This window comes from Nematolebias whitei, chromosome 15 (assembly GCF_014905685.2).
Source record: "Nematolebias whitei isolate Nwh7 chromosome 15, NemWhi1, whole genome shotgun sequence".
Lineage (NCBI taxonomy): Eukaryota > Metazoa > Chordata > Actinopteri > Cyprinodontiformes > Rivulidae > Nematolebias > Nematolebias whitei.
In genome coordinates this window covers 23,342,286-23,364,450 of record NC_056512.1, presented here as the reverse complement: position 1 = coordinate 23,364,450, position 22,165 = coordinate 23,342,286, and the positions used below count along the sequence as shown (strand labels likewise).

The 22,165-nt window shown below is 39.6% G+C and overlaps 1 protein-coding gene across 1 annotated transcript in view; it reads left to right on the top strand.

Annotated features, from left to right (window-relative positions):
- Window positions 1-20,890, top strand: part of grb2b (growth factor receptor-bound protein 2b) — a 37,395-nt gene extending 16,505 nt beyond the window's left edge. The window contains exons 3-6 of the mRNA XM_037688901.1: window positions 10,751-10,848; window positions 17,868-17,990; window positions 18,822-18,990; window positions 20,423-20,890. Coding sequence (XP_037544829.1) covers window positions 10,751-10,848; window positions 17,868-17,990; window positions 18,822-18,990; window positions 20,423-20,608 — 576 coding nt within the window. The 3' untranslated portion in view covers window positions 20,609-20,890. The remainder of the gene's footprint in view (window positions 1-10,750; window positions 10,849-17,867; window positions 17,991-18,821; window positions 18,991-20,422) is intronic.
- Window positions 20,891-22,165: the final 1,275 nt, after the last annotated feature.

Sequence of the window (22,165 nt, the reverse complement as noted above, 5' to 3'; positions counted from 1 at the left end):
TTGTACACAACAATACATAGAGTAACTGATACGCAGTGAGGTCAGTTTTTTTCTGTAGTTGTAGATCAAAATGGCAGTGCTATTTTACTTGTGTAGAAACTGCTGGCCTTTTAAGTGTCAAACATTTCAATCAGCATTACAAATGCAGGCAAGGGAAAAAATGTCTACAAAATGTTTAGGTATCAGGCGAGTTCGACCAGTTACCAGATACTATAATCGATTCCACGAACTGTTAGGTCTCAAAAAACCTTTCAACCTTTTCTTCAGAAATTGTGCTTAGACAGGAACTTTGAAAACGTTAAAAAAAAAAAAAAAACGTTGGACTCTTTAAATAAAGCTAAAACCAGGGGAAATATGGGCACGGTAGAATAAGTTATTTGATATTATTTCATCTGAAATTCTAAGTGCAAATTATTGGGGCTTTGGCTTGATAAAATTATTATGTCACCCTTTTTAAATCTTTAAAGAAGTCCTAAATTGTTAATAAACACGAGTCGGTATGTTTCCCAGTTCTAAAATATGTGAACAGTAGTACTATTTACTGCTATGAATTTATTCTGATTGAAATAATTTCATCAATCTATTTACAAGTACACTGCTTGGCCAAAAAAAAAGTTGACACCAAAAAAAACAAAGGTCACACACTAATATTTAATTGGACCACCTTTAGCTTTGAGCACAGCATACATTCACTGTGGCAGTGTTTCAATAAGCTTCTTCAATGTCACAAGATCTATTTCCATCCAGTGTTGCATTAATTTGTCACCAAGATCTTGCGTTGATGACTAGACACTAGTCATGATGGGTGCATCACTTCACCTGCCTCTCTTCTTACCCTGATGCACCCATCACTCTGGAACAGGTAAATCTAGACTCGTCAGACCACATGACCTTCTTCCATTGCTCCAGAGTCCAATCTTTATGCTCCCTAGCAAATTGAAGCCTTTTTTTTTTTCCAGTTAGCCTCATTGATTAGTGGTTTTCTTAAGGTTACACAGCTGTTCAGTCCCAGTTCCTTGAGCTCCCTTCACATTGTGCGTGTAGAAATGCTCTTACTTTCACTATTAAACAGAGCCCTGAGTGCTACTGTTTTTCTACAACTTGATTTCACCAAACGTTTAATTGATCGCCGATCACGATCATTCAGGATTTTAATTTCCGGCCACATTTCTTCCTCGAAGACGATGGGTCCCCACTATCCTTCCAGTTTTTAATAAGTTCTTAACCCAATTTTAGTAGTTTCTGCAATCTCCCTAGATGTTTTCTCTGCTTGATGCCAATGATTTGACCCTTCTCAAAACAGACTGACATCTTTTCCACGACCACGCCATGAGTCTTTAAAATGGTTGTTTAAGAAATGAGAAGCAACTCGTTGCACCAGTTGGAGTTAAATAACTTGTTGCAGCTGAAAGATAATCGCCCATGCAGTAATTATCCAATAGGAGGCTCATACCTATTTGCTTAGTTAAATCCAGGTGGCGACTTTTATTTTTGACCAGGCAGTGTATTTAAACACTTAAAAAAGTGTAATTATAATAAAATAATTATTATGTCTAGGCTGTCCCAACGTTAGTGTGTCCCTGCAGCTGTATGTGCTCATGTTCATGCTATGGTTTAGCTGCTTTCACATCCTGTTTGATGTTTCTTCCAACCCCCAGCAGCTTCCTGTGTCTCCAAAAAGCAAACTCCAGCAACTTGACAAGTCTTAAGTCATTACAGCACAAACTTTCCACAGCCAAGCTTTGGCTATGACTAGGGCTAAAATGAAAGAAAAATAGTTTTCTGTACAATGATTTACCATAACTAAGGAAACACGTTAAGATCTTGCTCTAATCTTGTTTGAAGTTACATTATTGATAATGCTTGCTGTAAGTCAGTTGCCTCAACACTCGCACTTTAAAATTGTCGAAGTTGCTTAAAGAGAGCAGACAGTCAGTGCTGCCTTGCAAGGCCTGAATATTTTGGAACCACAAGTCTCATTTTAGACTCATGAGTTGATATATGCTGTTCCAAACCCTGATCCAAATCCCACCATTTGATTTTTTTTTTCTTCCTCCCTTTGCTTTCCAGAAAGATTATTTTCAAGTAGGCAGCAGATTTGTGTGTTTCTTGGCTCTTTATGAAGCAGCAGTGATGAATATAATGTGGAGATGAAGGTTAATAAATCCCTGCTATGTTTTTCATGCTGCTTTTGATGCAGACAAGACTCTGCTTCACTGCCAAAAGCCTAACATCTCACTGGCTGTGTGAATTCATGTTAGCATACTGTAGGTGCCATCTTTTTCATTTCAAATGAAAAGGGTGGTTAGAGGTTTTGAAGGGGCATTGTTGAGGTTAAGCCAGGGCAGGTATGAGATTTGAACGGTATAATAACCTTGAACAAAAATACTATGGCTTCACAATATCGAAACGAAAAACAAAAAACCTGCGTCAGGATTCATTTGATTTTGTTTAACCCCTAACTGACTGCAGCCCGCCCGCAGGTCCTGTTCACCTAAATTTGAATAATGAGCCTCGTAGATTCTGCTACAGGGTTCAGATTCAAATGCCACATTGTTAAAATGTCTATTGGCCCTCCATTTTTGATTTGCACATCGTTGGACCAACTGGGTTGGCCTTTGGTCTCCCTGAGGCCAGTAACATCCACTGAGTACTAACTTCATAGTAGTTAGAGTAATTTTGACTGCTGAGGTGGTTAAAAATTCAGCGTTACCTTTACAAAAAGAGACTCACTCTAAATGTTCAAGAACAGCAGCTCATTTAGTTTGAGTTTGCTTTTTCCAGGAGTTTAAGTGGTAAATTTTAAAACATAAATGCAATTAATGTTGCTTTTGCTGCCTAAATATTATTGCATATTAACTGGAATTGATTTGCTAGGTATAGTATAGTGATAATTCATATATTTTTCATAGTTTTAAATTTAGAACAAAGATGTAAATAAGGAAACTGAGAGAGAACAGAACATTCTGAGTTCAGTTTTAACATTTTTTTCCCCTGAACTCAGGACAAAATTTAAACAAAGTTGTTAAAAAAAAAAGTTTGCTTTTTTTCACAAGTATTGATGAAAATAAGTTTCAAACTTTAAACAAATAGTTCTTTGTCTCTGAAGTTTTAGGAAAGTATATTTAAACCGTGTGAACATTAGGACAAAAAGAATTGTGGTTTGGACCCGGTGACACCGTGGTATACATTGAAACCAGGTCTTTGCCCATGCCTAGCTGAGGTCGGCCTTGGCTAAAAATATGTAGAAAAGTATTCTCACTTAAAATAAAAACTAAAGTGGGGGCTACAATAAGCTGATGGTAGAATCAGTTGCTGTATTTTCATTTTCTTACTTGGTAATTAAGTATATACAGGTATGGCTACCAGAATTGCCTTTTTTTATTTTGGGGAAAAAATTACAATATTGGCTGATTTAAGACATTTTTTTGTGTGGTGCTCCCTTGTGTTAACAACAGTCGGCTTGACCATAACTTGGAAAATCCAGGTGAAACTCATTTATTATCAATCTATGCAGAACATGATCTATAAAAAAAAGTTTCATGTCGATGCCATGTCAGATGTTTTTGCACCTTATTTATTGTGAGGCAAATGTTGACTTGGTTACTGTATTTTAATCCTAACGATGGTTATTTTGCTTGTATAATTTTGCACAAAGGCATCTCAGTGTATCCTGGCATTAATGCTAAGTCCACAGGAGTTGTTTGTCTATAACCAGCACATCTTCTGTACAGACTTACTCATACAAATGTTATCTTGTCACCCAGAAAAAGGTATGACTACCTTTTGTTCTTGTAATCACTTGTGATCGTCTGCTGCTAAAAGGTCGAGTCAGTTCAATTTATGATAGCTGCCACTTCTATTCTGAGCCAGCACAAAAAATGTCTGACAATCGGTTTTACTGACACTGAGCTAAAATTGGATGTGGTAGTAATCGAGTTAGTTATGACGCACACATCATATCTCTTGATATTTCTCATATTTTTATTTTCAAGGGGCAGCACGGTGGCACAGTTGGTAGAGCTGCCGCCTCTCAGCGAGCAGGTCGCCCCCGGTTCAAATCCCAGCCTGTTGACTGGCAGAATGCTTCCATTTGAAAACGTGTGCTTCTTGTAGCTGGTTAATATCTGCAGTTCAAATATTGGCCAAGTAATGGAAGGAAGAGTGTTTGTATAACCTTTTTCCACCTTGTTCCCTTTTCATTTCTGTGCTGTTTGTGTGCCCGTAAATTTGTAGCATCTGCTTAAAATCAACATGGAGCAGTGAGTTTTGTTCACTGACCTGTATTTGTTCCTGGTTCTACCAACTCAATCTTAATGGCTGCTCAGTCCAACGGTATAAAATGTCAACTCTTTGACCTAATGGAGTTATTGTAGTTAAAATATGATTCCCAAATGGACATTTCTGTGGCCCTTCACATAACTTTAGAGAGATGAATTGTCTTTTCTTAGGTTTGTCTGTGGACTTTTCTAAGATATATTTTCAGTGTTTATTGCATCTTCAGACACAAGACATTATAAAGTTAACATATCTGTATCAGATACTCACGTTTCTCATTTACCTGAGTTTGTGTTAACTGCAAAAAATCATTGATGAAGATCAGATTGAAACATTTTATACTCCACTTTTTATAGATCCTGCTGCTGATAAAACCAAGCGGTCTGAGTTTGTAAGAGTCAAGGTAAAAAAAAGTGTCAATCATTAAAATATGGAAAGCATCACAAATATTTAGGCTCAAATAAACAGTGAGGTTCATTAAATCAACCACTGAAGCTTTAAAGACATAAAAACAAAATATGGCATGTAAAAAACTAAGATATATGTTCATTTAAATAGAAAAAAAAGTCTAGTGATGGCTTTGAAATTTTGAATTTGTGACATTTTCTGTACAAACTTAAACATAAATAGCTCAGAGGTCAGTGCCATGTTCTTGTAATCCTGAGGTTGCGAGTTTGAGCCCAGGTTGCGTCAGTAAGGGCATCTGGAGTAAAACAAAAATGCCAAATCTTACATGCAAGTTCGCTCGCTGTAGTGACCTCTGAAGAAGGAAGCAGCTGAAAGGAACTTACTAAATGCTGGTACAGTGGCAGAGTAGCTGCTGCTTTGGTGTTAAATTGATTAAGTACAAAAATGAAATTGTGCAGCCTGTGGATAAATAAAAATAAAATTTTCCCTTTCAGCAGACTGATGGGTTATTACAAAAATCATTTTGCTTGCCAGTTACTGCAGACTGAAGACAGTGAACTGAGCAGAATAAACAGCTTTCTGCCATGAAGAAGAAATGCCCTCATTTTGTCATTTGCCCTGAGGGAGCTTTTTCTTAGCCAATCACAATGACTGATTCTTCAACGCGATCTCTCTTCTTTCTGTTTACTATTTTTCTACTGTTTTGTATTGCTTTCTCTTAGATTCGCTGTTTGTCGCTCTGTCCTTGCTCCTGCTTCGTTTTCTCCTCGTCTGTACTTATCCTCTGAGTGTGTGGAGTCAGAACAGTAATTAGGTCTCCCTCCTCGTCTCCCTGCTGATGTGTCAGAGACACTGACAGCTGTATTTAAACCAGGAGATGATTTATTTTTCCTGAGTTCTTTCCTTTCAATAGGACGGCATCAAGACTGGCGTTAGTATAGTTTCAGTCCCATCACTGTCACATCCGTCTACTTCGTAACTTGATTATCCAGATTTATCATACAATGTTATTTCTCTTCATTTCCCAAGTGTAAAAAGTGTAAACTGTGTAAGAGCTGCTGAACTATAAAAAGAGCTTTTAGGTCCAGTCTGCAGTTCATTTATTCAGCCTTTTCTTAGGTCGTAGGTGTTAAACATGACTTGTAGCCACAGTTATGTGCTTTCTAAACTATCCTACTCATAGAGCAATAATCACTCATTTTTAACAACAATGCTAGAGAATCTATTTTGACATTGTTTGTTTGTGGGGTGTCACTCATTCACCTCCCTGCTGGGTACAAAATAGGTCAAACACATTTTGACCTTTTCTTCCCATTGGTTTCTATTCATCAAAACACCTTTTTTAGGTTATTTAAAATCAGCGCACTAATGCTTCAGCAACCTTTTTATTAAAGACTTAATCCCACAGTCACCCCCCTTTGTCCCAGATAGTGTGTTGTTGAAGTGTGAATCTGTTTGTGCCCTTTAGGAGATCCTGTGCCACCGCCATTTCATTTCTGTTCATCTGAGTGGCACAGTCATAGCGTGGGATCCTAAATGGAGAAAAAAAATGTGGTCTTCCTTATTCATTAAATAAGAACGGTGCACTCCTTGAAGGAATTAATTTGCCTGCCATAGTTTCAAACAGTGTCTTGCTCATCTGTTAGCATTCAAACTGTGTGATGTGTTTTAGCTACTGCTGAGCCAACATTTAGCTCAATGTCTGTAACACTGATGGAGTTGGAGCCATTTTTATGTTGGCTAGCTGTGGGGTTCATCTTAAATCGAGCTGACGCACAATTACATGATTGCCTGCCTCATGGCAGTCAGTGATGAATAAATGAGTACCCAAGCATTTAATTAGAAGCCCACCCAAGTATGACCACTTGTTAACAAGCCCACCTCAGATGTTCCTGAGGACATTAGAAGTTCAGCTGCTGTTGTGCCTTGTGGTTCCCCCTCCCCTCCTTTCTTGTCCACGTGTCTTGTCTGTCTTCATCCCCTGCTGGAAGCTCAAATACAAGTTGAGGCCAAAACAAAACGGTTTTGCTGAAGGATGCTTGACTGAAAACAGAATAAAGTTTATCACAAAGATTGTCATAAATTTAATTGTGATTAACTTTGTATTTCCTCCAAGCCCTTCATCAGGGAGTCTAATTGACTATTTCCTAAATGAGCCAATTTTTCTAAATGTTAGTACTACCGGTAAATGCCTTGTTGTGCATCTAAAGACTGTGATGGACACACGGCTGAACAGGATGTAGATGTTACAGACCGCTTCAAAGTGGTTTAGGTATCTGCTGTGGCCCCAGAGTAGACCTCCATCCAGCCTACTGAGCAAAATGAAAACTGTTGTTGACCAACTAGTTTAGTCTCTATTTTAGATGGTGGTTTCAATGAGTCTTTGATTTGTTGGATGTTTATATTTGATTGTGGGGAACCAGCATTGTGTTCAAATTTATCATTTGAATTTTTGTGCAGACCTGCAGCAAATACTGTACGTCAAAATACCCATCTTTAGCTTGCTATAAGACTTCCACATTGTTGATACACACACTACTTTTGCAATTAAACACCTGCCTTTTTTTTGTCCACCAGTGCACACAGATAGAAGAACATAAGGCTTTACAAGTGCTTCACCAATTTGGGTTCTTTTTTTGAGGATATAAAAAAATTTGCAGATGTAAAAATGATGCGCTGATAGAATTGTTGCAGAACTGAGCCAAGCTATTCATGTCTGCTCAGTTACTCGTGAGTTTGTGACTGGAACTGCTGTATTATTTTTAGAGTACATGGTTTGAAGGGGGGGTGGGGGCAGTGGCAGCTGTGGAGGAGATAATCCCTAGCCTGGACCTTAGCCTGTCAAATAGAAACTCCTAAAACTATTGTCAGCTATTGCGGTTCAACTAGATTAAAAAGGCCAAAAAAAAAAGAAAGAAGGAACATAAAAGGGAGTTCATATTATCCAGTGAAATGTGATGGTACAATGCTGATTTAGTTTAGCTCAGTCAGAAAAAACACTGTGGTCATCTCCTTATGGTTTAAAAACAGCCAGCCAAGCAAATAGTATTTCTGCTTTTCCTCATGTGCTGTCGTACACAAGTCCATTAGTTCAGCTGACTCCTGGACTCAGTTCACAAGTAGAAACCATTTGTAGAAGGAATTAAATATGTTTAGTCTGAATGTGGTTATTTACAAAACCACTTTAGGCTTATTGTAATGAGCATAGGTTTAAGGTATTGTACATTTAATTAGATTTTTAGACCTGAAATCTTTGTCTACTGTTACAGTTTAAAGTAAACTATACACCAGGGGGTGAGTCGGGGAGGGGGGGACTCCTGACTGAACAGGTGTTTTTCACTCATGTTCCATCATCTTAATTATTTTGCAACCATCTGTCTGCAGAGGGTTCATGTCAGTGACCAGCACGCTAAACAACCCTGAAACCTGAATTGATTGTGATCTACTGCCATGAATTTTAAAAATGTGTATTTTGTTTAGAGAAAAAGCTATAACTCTGTTACTTCTTGCAGCTTAAAATTATTGGTCCTGCTGTGTGACTGTTGAACAGACATGTATCATTATTTAAGTGCTACTTAAATTCAAATAGGTTTTCTTCAGTGGAGACCAGTGGTATACAGCTGAAGAGCAGCACTAAAGCTGGTTTCATGGGAGCTTCAGCAGAGTAGATACTTGCCCACAAGTGGCCTTGAATCTCATCTGTGAGGATGAATCATTGTCTTCTCTCTGCAACTGTCTGCCTCCTTAATGTCCAAGAACATACTTTTGTACTCTTACTGTTTAGGATCTGTTTTGTTTTTTTAAACAAACTAAAACTTTGCCTCTTCTTCTCTGTCAGGATTGCCACGGCACCCTCAGGGCTGCCACTCTGAGCCTGTTTTCTTTGGAATTAGTTTTCCTTTCAGATGAAGCCAATTAGCCTCTTGCGCCATCACATGACTGCGCTCATGGCGCCGTTCTTGTCTCAAAATGAGCTCTGTTACCTATACATGCAGGGTTTGAGTAAATTAAACTGCTTCTTCAAGACAAATGTTTGTTATATGGAACAATTGTAACCAAAACACATTTTCACCCTTCTACTGAGGGTTGATTCCTGTTAAGGCCAAACGATACAGTTTTTCTGTTCACATTTTTGTCATGCTTGAATTTCCTTCAAGTCGTCTTCCTGACAGTTAGGTTAGGTTACTTTATCTATGCCCAAGGGTAGATTTGGTTTGCAGTAGTACAGAGCACAACATAAGCATACATCCATGCGTACACACAATGTTAAAAGTAAGAACACCTCAAATAAACCATTTACAAATAATAGTGCTCAAGGCTCCACAATCATATTATTGATCTTATCAATTCTGTAGAAGCAGTTGGTGAAATTTAATAACTGACCTAACAATCCTAACTTTTTTTTTTTTAATCTTTTCCACTTGTTTTTATTTATTTTTTTCAATAAAATCATAAATCCCATCTGTAGCAGTATTATAAGATATTGTTCAAGTTTGACATAGTCATAAAACTGCAGTTCTCTATTGCAAAGCTCAGGACACTGAAAAATGCATGCTAAAGATTGTCCTCTCATTGGATTGCTACATATTTCTCAACAGTGTATTTGCTAAAATGATTTTACCTGTTGTGAAAACACAAGGTTTGCATATTTTATTGCAGTTGCACAGAGGTTGCCATAATTGTTTGTTTGTTTTAGACGTTTGTCAGTCATCAGGCTGCAGTGCCACGCAGAACTTTTTATTTTATCAACAAGAAATCAATCAAACTGCTTCACACTGAACAGAGTGAACGAGACTTTCCACCTTTTTGTTGTAGTTTTCTCTCATTCCTGTCACTGCCACATGTGCACACACAGGCACATGCACGTTTCCCACTCCTGATTGCCACTCAGTTTTGACTTTGTTCCAGTGCCACTCCCTTACTCTCTAATGCTGGTTTTATGCAGAGTTAGCAGCTGGGGACGTCCAGAGACAGCTGGCATTCTGCAGGCTTACTGGAGCAAATGGACCCTGCTCAGTCGCACTGCACAGGCACCAATCAAACAGCTGTCCTGGGATTGGAAATGGATTATAAATTTAAGAGAAACATGACAGCAGGTCTGCACTAAAATTGTTGCTATTAACCTTAGCCGCTGTGCAAAGCACACGTTACTCATTAACATACACATGCACAACTTCTCATAGAATATAGGTTTAACACTCTCACTGGATAATTTAATAAACACTCTAAACTTTGGTTCACCTCGTTGCCCTGGCCCTAATCAGAACATCAGTCAAGTGTCTGTTTCATCAGAATTGTTCTGATCACCAGAAGGATTACTGATCCAACGATCAACGCTCCAATGATGAAGCATCTCGGCCTGCAAAGACGATCTGTCCGTTCACAAAGTCATCGAGCCGGCACAGATGGAAGCTTTCAGAAATTTAAGCAGCATTGCAGAACTGAGAGGCATGGAGCAAAACTACTGCGTCGATGTGGAGAACCACACATTAAATGTGTCAGACATTTACCTCAGTTTTTAAAAGCTTAAAGAATTAATTCAGTTTAGCGACTGGCACCCCACAACTCTGATGGGGAAGTTTCTTTATCAGATTTTGCAGAAACTGTTGTATGACTAGAAACTTTAAATTGAACAAGTTGGACATATAGTTTAGATCATCAGAACAATTTTTTTTTCCCCTCAGCATGATCCATATCTTGTAGTGTGTACGCACACATACAGAAGAAAGCAGAAGTAGCAGAAGTACTGATCTTTTTTTACACACTGATGCATCGTTGCTCAGCACATCTGCTCTGTAGCTTTCACATCTGTCCCTGTGGTGTATTGGTCAATTAAACAATATATTCTCTGCTCTGTTTTAAACAGAATACCTCTGATTGATGCTTTACATGCTTTTGTGTGTGTGTGGGCGGGGGGGAGGGTTGCTTTTAAAGAATTAAAAATTATTTCTGATGTATCTGCAAACACTTTTTCTTGCTGCTTTGTGATGTTGACATGTTGTACTTCCAGAAGTCACAAGATCTTGCTGCTCCGACTGACTTTTCTCTCTCTTTGTGCTTTTAGGTGTTAAATGAAGAGTGTGATCAGAACTGGTACAAAGCAGAACTAAATGGAAAAGATGGATTCATTCCTAAGAATTACATAGAGATGAAAGCCCATCCGTAAGTATCGCAGAAACCTGTTAATTACCTATAAAACTGTGCAGTTTGTGTCAAACGTTTACCTTCGGGGGAAAAATTAAGGTCGCCGATTGGTCATTTGCTGACACGCCTACTGGATTGATTGACAGGTCAGGGGGAAAAACGAAAGCTGGCAGCCCCAGCCGCAGCGGTGTTCTGTGTTTATATGTTGTTAATAAAAAGTTCTAAAAATATAAATAAAAAAAACAGGGAGCACTGGCCCTGCAGCCCACTCATCAGATCAGCCCAACAGGAAATCTCCAGACCCTCCTGCAGCCACGCTGGGACTGATTTTAATTAGCTTGTGACAAATTCCTTCATTTCTCATCATTTCAGTCATGGAATCAACTGAGGAGGAAGAGATGGCTTGCCTCTTGGCAAAAAAAAACAATAAAGAAAAGGCCAGATCATGGATGAAGAAGGGGAATTTAATACATTGGTGTCGCATACAAAACAGTCCGTCACTGGGCAGTTTATTGTGCAACACCATGCACGCGGTTGTAAAAATTGAGCTTTGCGCGGACATGCCCTGCGGAGGTACGCGCGTACCTTCACGTACGCTGGAGTATACTGGGGGCTTTACCTCTGTAGCTTTTTAGCTAGTGCGTCTGTATTGTGCACCACTAGCTTAGCGCTATGTTAGTGCTGGCATTTGTCCATGGAGGGAGGGGGGACAGTTCAGTAGACAGGATGCTCAGTTCTGTTAAAAGGGCGGGGACTCCCCTCCTGGTGGATGGTAGGAGAAACACTGTCATGTACACTGTATACTATTCACATGAAAACCTTTGTGAAGTGACTTGTGTGCAAGAAAAAGCTCTCGATTGTGTGGAATTGTGGGCGATGGGGGTGTTGGGAAATTCTTTGGTAACCCCCAGGTGTAGAAAGTCCACAAGATAGCTGACTGAGAATATTTGTACAGTATATAGTAAATTTATGTCCACTGGACTGCCTCAGACAAGTCGGCGGGGGAGAGGACGTACTCCAGAAACCATCTGAGCACAATCTAACTGGTTAACCCACTATGTGAAGGTGCTATTTATAAGACTGAGTTTGTTGTGGCTCTTTGTGCTGATGAAGTCTTTTGCATGAAAGACAAAACGTGTCAACAAAAAGAAACCGTCCAGAGGACCTGACTTTAACTTTGTCCCCTGGACAGTTCCCCTAACATGGCTTAAAGGACACGGCACCTGTCATCCAGACCTTGAATTCAGTGTTTTGTCAGTCTGTAACTTAAAAAATAAAAGTTTCAACCTAGCAATAAATCTGAGAAATGGAAAATGTGTTTTAGTACATTTTAGCTGGGAAAATTTCAATACAAAGCATCTAAAGGCAAATTGTTACTATAATTTAATAAACACGATGTAAAGTTTAATTTCAAGTTGGACATTATTTCTTATGAACTTGTGTACAGTCTGAGAAAACTGCTCTCTTTTTTTTTTTTTTACTTCATTCTAATGTACGAAACAGGATTTACTGTCATTAATATTCACATACTTGCCTGTGTACGTTAGTATTCCTATTTAAGGATGATTCCTCTGAGGGTCACAGCAGAGCACTTAGATTATACAAAACATCTGGATTAGCAGCATGTAAACAATGAAGATGGTGGTAAAACAGACAGTATGTGGACAGTTTTTGTTTATATGCTGCATGCAGGGATATCTAAATTAGACATGTGACATCTGGTCACATTTTTGTCTCTACTGTCTTTTTGTTCACTTGTTTTGCCATCTGAGTCAGTGCAGCATTCATTTCACACCTGCTCTAAAACTGAATACAGGATATTCTGTACAGTGTTGGTTAAAAGCAAATGCCTGAAGACCGCCACCATCATCTCAGTCCCAAAGAGCTCTACAGTCTCTGGTCTGAATGACTATTGACCAGTAGCCCTCACCCCGATAGTCTCTAAATGCTTCGAAAAACTGGTCATGATCCACATCAAAACAACCATCAACATCAATGAGGACCCTCATCAGTATGCATACCACAAGAACCGATCAACAGAAGACACCATCTCTTCTGTGGTCCACACTGCTCACACCCACCTGGAGCAGAAGGACTCCTACGTCCGTATGTTATTTGTGGACTTCACGTCTGCCTTCAACACCATGATCCCCCAAACCCTGATGGACAAACTACTCACACTAGGACTAAGCCCCTCCATTTGCACCTGGGTCCTAGACTTTTTAACAAACAGACCTCAGTCAGTGAGGATCCACAACTTCTCTTCCTCCACCATAACACTCAGTACTGGCTCCCCTCAGGGCTGTGTGTTGAGCCCTCTCCTGTTCACTCTGCTCATGTATGATTGTGCACATACCAGGCTGTCATATTGTAAAGTTTGCAGATGATTCAGCGGTGGTGGGATGCATCACAAACAATGAGTCCAGCTACAGGCAGGAGGTGGAACACCTGGAGAGCTGGTGCAAAGAGAATAACCTTCACATCAATGTGAAGAAGACAAAGGAGATGCTTGTGGACTTCAGAAGGAACAAACACACCTACACCCCCCTGAACATAAGAGGATCTGCAGTGGAAGTGGTCTCCAGCTACAAGTACTTGGGTGTGCACCTGAATAACAACCTCAGCCGGGGCAACATCACCACCAGCCTGATCAAGAAAGCACATCAGAGACTCTACTTCCTCAGGCGGCTGAGACGAGCTGGTCTGGGAAACTCAGTCCTCACCTCCTTCTACAGGTGTGCAGTGGAGAGCATCCTGTGCTCCAGCATCAACGTGTGGCATGGAGGCTGCACAGCTGCAGAAAGAAAAGCTTTGCAGAGAGTGGTGAATGCTGCACAGAAGTCTGTTGTAGTCAGTCTACCCACCATTACAGACTTTTACACCTCCAGATGCAGGAAGAGGGCCACCTGCATCATGAAGGACCTCACTCACCCAGTACACACACTTTTTGCCCCGCTTCCCTCAGGAAGGAGGTTGAGGAGCATTAAGTGTAGAACCACTAGACTGAGGAACAGCTTCTACCCTGAGGCTGTTAGACTCATGAATCTCTAACCAGGATAATCACTGTGAAAAAAATCACATCATGTTTCTGCTGATCTGTTTCAATGTTGCTGCTGATCTGTTTCGTTGTTGCTGTGTTCATTCGTGCTCATCAGCTCACACAGACTCATGCTCGTGCTGCTGTTTGATGTAATGTTTTTATGATATTAGTGCTTAGTTTATATTGAGCTGAAATTTTTCTTAGCTCATATCTTAGATCTTATTACTGTTTTTCTTTTACATTTTATTGTTGGATGTAACTGGGACCCTGTGAATCTCTGACTCTGACTCTGAAATGCACTTCCTTATCAAGAGGCACGTACGTGTGTGTGTGTGTGTATAGTTGTGTGTGGAACCTCTTTAGGTAGATCTTGGCAGGATCCTGGGAGAACATTCCCTCCGGACCTACAGTCGGTGCCAGATTCCCTCTCTCTTTATTAATGTTCTTAGAGCCTCTTAATCTTAATTGAATATTGACCTTGCTGCATCATTGCAGTCAGATCTAGCTCTTTTAAAGGACAGTTCTCGTTGTATTAGACTTGTTTTGAAGATTTTTTTAAGGTTTCTTCAGTTATTTGTACTAATGGTAAAATAATTTTCAAGTCTCTTGCAGTTAAAATGTGGCTGAATCCCAAACATTGTCATTAAAGCTGCAGAAGTCTGAGCTTTGCTTTATATATATATATTGGCAAGTCTAACAAGAATTTAGTTTAAAATATTTAAATGACCAGTAAATATCATCTGCACATATTTCACTGTAAATTATTACCGTTATTTAAGAGTAACCTCATTTACCTTGAAAAGGTAATCATTAATAAATCATAAACGATAAACTTTATTAGAATTGTGTCCTTTTAACCTCATCCACGTTCTGCAAAGTGCTTTATGATGTGTCTCAGTCACCCATGTACACACGTGCGCATGCACACACACTTTTACTCAGAGGGCACTCTGGCACTGTAGAGTCCTAAAATCTCTTGTTGGAGGAGGGCCTTTCTATCACTGGGCCAGTGACGGCATTTAAATGGATAGTTTAGATCTTTTGAAGTGCGGTTCTGTGGAGGAGTTGTAAGTCGTTCCCATCTTACCTGTTATGGACAGATTCTTGAGTGACCTCAGTTTAGAGAACTAGTTTTCAGTCCAGCAAGGCTGATGAGTTAACTGCTAGTTCAAATGCAGCCAAGACCATAGTGGATTACTGCTGCCCTAAAACAACACTAATATCTAAAATATTAAGTCGTTTTATGGAAACAAAATATTTAAAAACCCTGAATTTCAGATTACATGGTATTTATATACAATTCTGTATTTATTTGCAAGCTCTAATTAAAACCGCACCAGTGATCTGTTGTACTTTCTGTGCAACCAGGAATGCTATTTTGAGTAGAATAACTGTGTGGTTTTAAATTAATGGATGTTTAAAGTTTGATTTGCTTGAACTGCTAGAAAATTTTGAGGACTAAAACAAACCACCTAGGTTTCGCGTTCACCTAGGCTGCGTTCAGACCAACAGTTAGTGCCGACAGTCAGTCCTGCCAAACTTGATCTCTGTTTCTCAGGACAGAAGTAATTTAAGACCTGTCAAATAAGAAATTAATGGTTTATAACTTTTCCTTATTCAGAACTCCACTTCAGAATGGCTGAACTGTCCCTTTAATGTAAAGTCACTCTGAGCTGATCTACTGACTCAACTGGGGACTCACTGCGACTGATTTCAGCAGATCTTTGTCTGATAAATGAAGGACTGGGGATCACACACCACATGATGGACCTGAACTGAAAACTGAAGCATCAAATTGTCATGAGGGCGACCGTTTAAAGGGTAAACAAACATGGACGACAGTCGTCGTGCTGCTGCTGCGTGCGCAGATTTCTGCTCTTCTGGCGCCGTTTCCTGTGCCTCGCCCTCTCTCTTTCATAGGCTGTTGTCAACATGTGTTTGCAGCTGGATCAGTAATCTGTTCACATGATCAGATCTGGCTCCATAAATTCAAACTTGTTTGACTGCAGCTGAGGGCAGAACATCTTGTGTGTCCTCAGTCGACACACAGCACACACTGCTTTGGTTTTTAGTGACCCTGACTTGTATAGCCCACCAAAAAAACAATAATAATTTATAATAATTATGTTGTTATTAAGAGAAGGCATAAAACCATGACCTGACTGTGGAGTTGTTCATGTCAAAGTTTTATTTTACAAAACAATACACATTGTTGGCTTTAGGATGGTGTCGCCAGACTTTACACAACTTTATTTTACATTTAATTTGTTTATATTGTAAACTCAAACCATGCTAAATTTAGTAGTGGAGTCTGAATAACGGCGCGTTCAGTCCTGCTTGTGTTCAATGCGTTACAAAAGTACCAGGCACCCACATGTCTCTGTCAACACAGACACACTGCGCTGCGTCGTGGCAGAACACGACCGAAGAAGGTTCTGATCAGTCGGTTCTGCTTGGTCTCAGATCATTGCTTCTATTCCACAATGATCGTGTTTCGTGATGAATGATTAGTGGACCAAAGGTAGTAAAACTCTGACTTTCAAACAGACCCTTTCACAATAATGTATTTGGTTGTTGTTGATGGTGATTCTTTTTCTAATAAATGCTTCAGCTTTGATCAGGGACTCTGCAGACTTGTGACCCGTTACAAAGTTGATTAAAAGTTCAACAATTTTCAGTCAGGTCATCTGGGCAGTTTCTTTTTTGTGCTGAAACATTTCACCTTCTATCCGGAAGGCTTCATCAGTCAAGGAAACAACACAAAACTGATTCTTCCCCCAACAGTTTACTTCAAAGTGGAACAAACCAGTTATGTTGGTGCTAAGAGGGTCTCTTTGTCACGCCCCCTCCTCTTGTTCCGGCCCTCTTCCTCGTCCACAGTCATGTCAGACTGGTTCAAAACCAAAAGAAGTCCATGCTCAATAATCCAGGTATACAATCCAACAATTTTCAGTCAGGTCATCTGGACAGTTTCTTTTTTGTGCTGAAACATTTCACCTTCCATCCAGAAGGCTTCATCAGTCAAGGAAACACCAACATAACTGTTTGTTCCACTTTGGCGTAAGCTGTTTGGGGGAAGAATCAGTTTTGTGTTGTGTGTTTCCTTGACTGATGAAGCCTTCTGGATGGAAGGTGAAACGTTTCAGCAAAAAAAAGAAACTGTCCAGATGACCTGACTGAAAATTGTTGGATTGTGTACCTGGATTATTGAGCATGGACTTCTTTTTATTAAAAGTTGTCTTTTTTTATTACAAATGTCTACTTTTATGTAAAGCAGCAGATGGTTGTAAACTATTCACTCCAATAAAAAGTTTTTTGAATGCTTTGGTTTGTGTTTATAGTAATATAGGAGATGACTAATAACAAATGTGCCACTTTGAGACAATGGAAAACGTGATTGTTTTTTTATTTTTTATTAAGCTTTTTAAACAAGACATCAGGCTGCTGTCCTTTTTTTTTTTTTTTTCTTACCAATGTTTTGTAACTGTGGCAATCCACAAGACTATTCTGTAAAAAAATTAAATGCAAAAATATTATTTTTGTACGTGTACCTTTTTAATTTCAGTAACATTTAGATGTTTTGAGTGTTAGAGAAAATTCAAGTATTTCCAACATACGGTTTAAAACCGTTGACTTTGAATAAACAGAACGGGTGTTTTTTAGGCAAATTTTGACAGAGTACAACAGAGTTGACTTGTCCAGACTTCCTGGTGTGTTCACAAAATATTTAAGTGGGCGTGTCACGACCCACCGAGTCATCGTATCCCCATCTGTATGCACAACTGGTTGGTTCTTAGCACCGCTCTCTTCTCTGATCACACCTGCATACCAGCAGGATGTGGGACGTTTGTATTCTCGTTTTGTCACCTCCACTTTGACCTCAGAGTTGCTGTTGCTGTAGCCAAGTGCCCAAATAGTGCCTGCCTAAAAGAACATTTTTATACTTAAAAATAAATACTTGTCCTCAACTCACACATTTTCTGGTTCACTTCTACAGGTGGTTCTTTGGAAAGATTCCTCGGGCCAAAGCGGAGGAGATGCTAAACAAACAGAGGCACGATGGGGCGTTCCTCATCAGAGAGAGCGAGAGTGCACCAGGGGACTTCTCCCTCTCTGTGAAGTGAGTCGCTCAGGTCAAACGTAACGCATCACGAGTTTCAGCCGTGTTCTGTGAAACCAAGTTAATATTGTCCTCATGTCTGCTTACAAGTTTCCTCTAAAGTGTTCGAGTTCTTCAGCTTCTGCACGTTTGAGTCATCAACTGTTGTTTCCTTTTTCTGGTGAAGTTGCAGTGATGTGATCTTGTGACTTTTTTTGAAGTCTTTAGTCACCAATCCTCAAGTAGTTTTTGTTTTAGTCCCAGGTGCTTTTAAAGTTTGGTTCTTACGTTATTGTTTTATTTTGTTGTTTTTAATTTTTTGGAAGAAGTGCAGGGTACGTGTATGAACTGTCCTGCTTCCAGCTCATCAGTTTGTTTAAAGATAAAATGATCAGTGTTCGTTCAAATGACTAATATTGAGCTGTCCGAGACGCCTTTTAGATCAGTGAGGTTTGTCTCTGACTGCATCATTTTAGGTTAGTTTGTTTCTTAGATAAAGGTTCCTAAAGTTGGGGTCAGGACTCCACAGTGCATCGTGAAATGACAAGTGAGGGGTCTTGAGATCATTTCCAGAAATACAAGTTTAAAGTTGAAAATAGCACACTGTTATAAAAAATGCATCAGTTTTAAATTGATTACAGAATGTTTAGGCTGTGGTTGTAGCCTTATTTTTATTATTAGAAATACTTATACACGTAGACCAACCATAGTTTGAAACTAAAATCTCTGCTGTTGTTGGTTTTGTAGGTCAGAATCTGAAAAAAATGTAGGACCTGTGGCTCCAGATTTTACTGTTTTGAGATTTCCTATGCATTTCCTGCTCATCGTTTGCATCTTTATGCTGCTCTTCAGGTTTGGAAATGACGTCCAGCATTTCAAAGTTCTTCGTGACGGAGCTGGGAAGTATTTCCTTTGGGTAGTGAAGTTCAACTCCCTCAACGAGTTGGTGGATTACCATCGCACCACCTCTGTGTCTCGTAATCAGCAGATATTTTTGCGAGACATAGAGCAGGTCACCCAGGTAAGAAATGACATGCCAAGGACTAACGATCTGTGACACATCTCTTATTATGACAAATATAAACATTTACTCTATTATTATTATTATTTTCATGGGACAGTTATGATTTATAAAGTATCTATATGTGGTTCACGATACACCTGTCAGAATGTTCACTTGAACATACCAACAAAATACTTGCCTCCCACTCAACTTGGATAACTCGTGGTTAAGTTTGAAGTGCTGCAGAACCGTAGATTTTATGAAAATAATCTCTTTGTGCATGTCTGTTGACTAATGTTGTGACATGAGCGTAGGAAGTCCAGAACAGATGAGTAAAAGTCAGTCATGAGCAGAGAGGAACATGGTGAGGATGAAACGCCCTCAAAATGGTTTTCAAAATGCACGCAGGCCTTTCAGGACCGCTCCAAATGTTTTGATATAAATATGTGCATAAATCCTTTGAGGAGACAATGTCACTATTGTTTGTAACATTAGTGATATTTTACAGGGACAGGAATATGAACGCTTTATTCTTACATCAGCTCTCTGAATGTGTGTGATATTTCACTTATGATGATGAATAAAATAAAATCAAGATCAATTTTGAGCCGCAAACTGAAAATATTTAGCGTAGCTACGCTTATCTTAGTATTTCATAACTTCTCAATCTAAACGAGGCGGTTTCAGCAGTAAGAACAGAAAAGGCTCCTAAAAACAACAAACGGTTAGCTGTGGTTGAGCTGCAGACTGCAAGGCTGAGGGACAGCAGCAGGGGAACGCAGAGAGGAAACAACCCAAACCACTTAGAGAAGCACAACATGACACAGGTAAGAGGAGGAGAGGGAACACTGTCTGATGGAAAGAGAAACAGTTTGAGACGTTTGATTCTGCAGCTGCTAAAAGCAAATTCTCTGTAATTTTAGGTTTTTTATTTTCTCTATATATATCGTTTCAATCATGAGAATTATTTTTAAAACTACTGTTAAACTGTTTTTTTAGCATCTGAAGAACATTAGACCAGATTTAAAGGGATATTACAGCCATTTTGAAGTAGAGTTCAGTTCAGCATGTAGTTAGGAAGCCTTAATATCTCACCTGTTAAGCTCTGTGGTTCCCAACCCTGGTCCTTGAGGAACGCCGTCCTGCATGTTTTAGTTATTTCCCTCCTCCAACACACCTAATTCAGTGGTTTAATTACTTCCTTAAGTTTGGCAGGAGCCTGTTAATTGCTCTTTCGTTCAAGTCAGATGAGTTGGAGCAGAGGAACAACTAAAACATGCAGGATGGTGTTCCTCAGGGACCAGGGTTGGGAACCATTGCTTTAAATGACCTCAGTTTGTAGAAATTCAGCTTAACTTTGTCAGCATTGTTTTGTTTCAAGCTCTGTTCTGTTTTTTACTAACTTTTTTTACATTTTTCTCCCCACTCCCCCAATCTTTGGATTAATCAGCACCCCACATACGTCCAAGCGCTCTTCGACTTTGACCCCCAAGAGGAAGGCGAGCTGGGCTTCAGACGTGGCGACTTTATTCAGGTCCTGGACAACTCTGACCCCAACTGGTGGAAAGGAGGCTGTCACGGCCAAACGGGCATGTTCCCCCGCAACTACGTCACCCCGGTCAATCGGAACATGTAAAACAGTCAGACCGTGTAAACAACAGCAACCATCCCCCTCCACCATAACCATCATTGTTCTCGATCGCATCATCCCCGCCATCCAACCCTCAACCGCCCCCTCCACCTCTCCTGGCCATCCCACAGTGACAGGAAGAACGCAAATAACTGAGAGAAAACGGGAGTCGAGCTGTTGTAGGCGTAGCTACGTGGGCAGCATCAACTTTCATTCGTGCTGAGAACGTTCACTTTCCTGCTGAACGCCTCAGCGAGGACTGAACTGTCTGAGGGAAATAAAAAAAAACAAAAACAAAACATAGTTCACCAACCATGAAGATTTCTAAACAATTCATCCACACCCACAGCTGCTTCTCTCCTCTCCACTTTTTAACATTCTGCCTTCGTGTCGTTCGTTTTTCTTTGCCGCATGTTGATTTACTCACTTTATTAAATCGCCTACCAGTAAATCCTAATTTTGTTTTAAAGAAAGGTAAAAAATTAATAAAAATGTAAAAAACAAAGGGGGTTTAAAATATAAAAAAAGATAAATGATGTCATTAACAAGTTTCCATGTGTAACATCGGCACGTGAGCGTCAGCTTTATAAAAGAATCAAGTATAGAGAGTCCATTTTTTTAAGGATATATATTATATATTTGTATGTTTGTTTGTTTTACCTCGTGGCAAATTGTTTTCCATTTGTAAATTATGTTCAGCTTTCTGTTAGCCAGGGTAAGACCTAGTAACTGTAGAATGTGATGAACTGTCAGTCGAGTGTTTTTTGTTTTAATCCAAAACGTCACATCTTGACATTTAAGCCGCCATGAGTGGAATTTTTGAAAAGATTTCTCTTCTGTCATGCAAGAAAAAAAAACAGGAACTAGTTCTGTCAGGAAGTTACGACCGACCAGCATCTGGAGCTACACATGCTGAGAAATCTGTGTTTAAAAAAATATTAAAAAAGAAAAAAAAAGCCCAGCTACCTTTTGAAGCAAATGTATTTATTGCAGCCATTTTAATTTTGCTGATGAATGTAGCTGACTGAATCTACAAACATGAGGGAAGCGCGGTCGGAGAACTGAACCACACAAGGGATTTAAAAACAAACAGAACAACATGCTGAAATCAAATGTTGGTGTTCATTTATGGAGCGGTGTGTAAAGGTGTGTACAGGTAGTTAACGTTTGTATTCAAACACCATAGTTGCATGCGTACGCAGACACTCCTCCCCTTCGATCTACCAGAAAAGGGGCGGAGCTTGGATAATCATGTGTAGTCACCGGTGCAGACCTGCAGATGAATTTACACGTCAGAAAACTGAGATTATTTTATTTTAACTTTAACAATGAGCTGAAATGATGTAAATTGTTTTTGTCTGTTTGTTTAAGCACTTTTTTTTTGTCCACCTTTGTTTTTGTTTTCGTTTCTCGTTCTCTCTGGATAGTGCCTTTCTCTCTGGTGTTTCAGTGTCTCCGATCTGCTATTTTGAGCCCCCCACACACAAAAAACCACACCCTCCTTTTCAGGGTCTGCCATTGATGAGTGTAAATAATCCAAGATGTCCCATCTGACTAAACTCA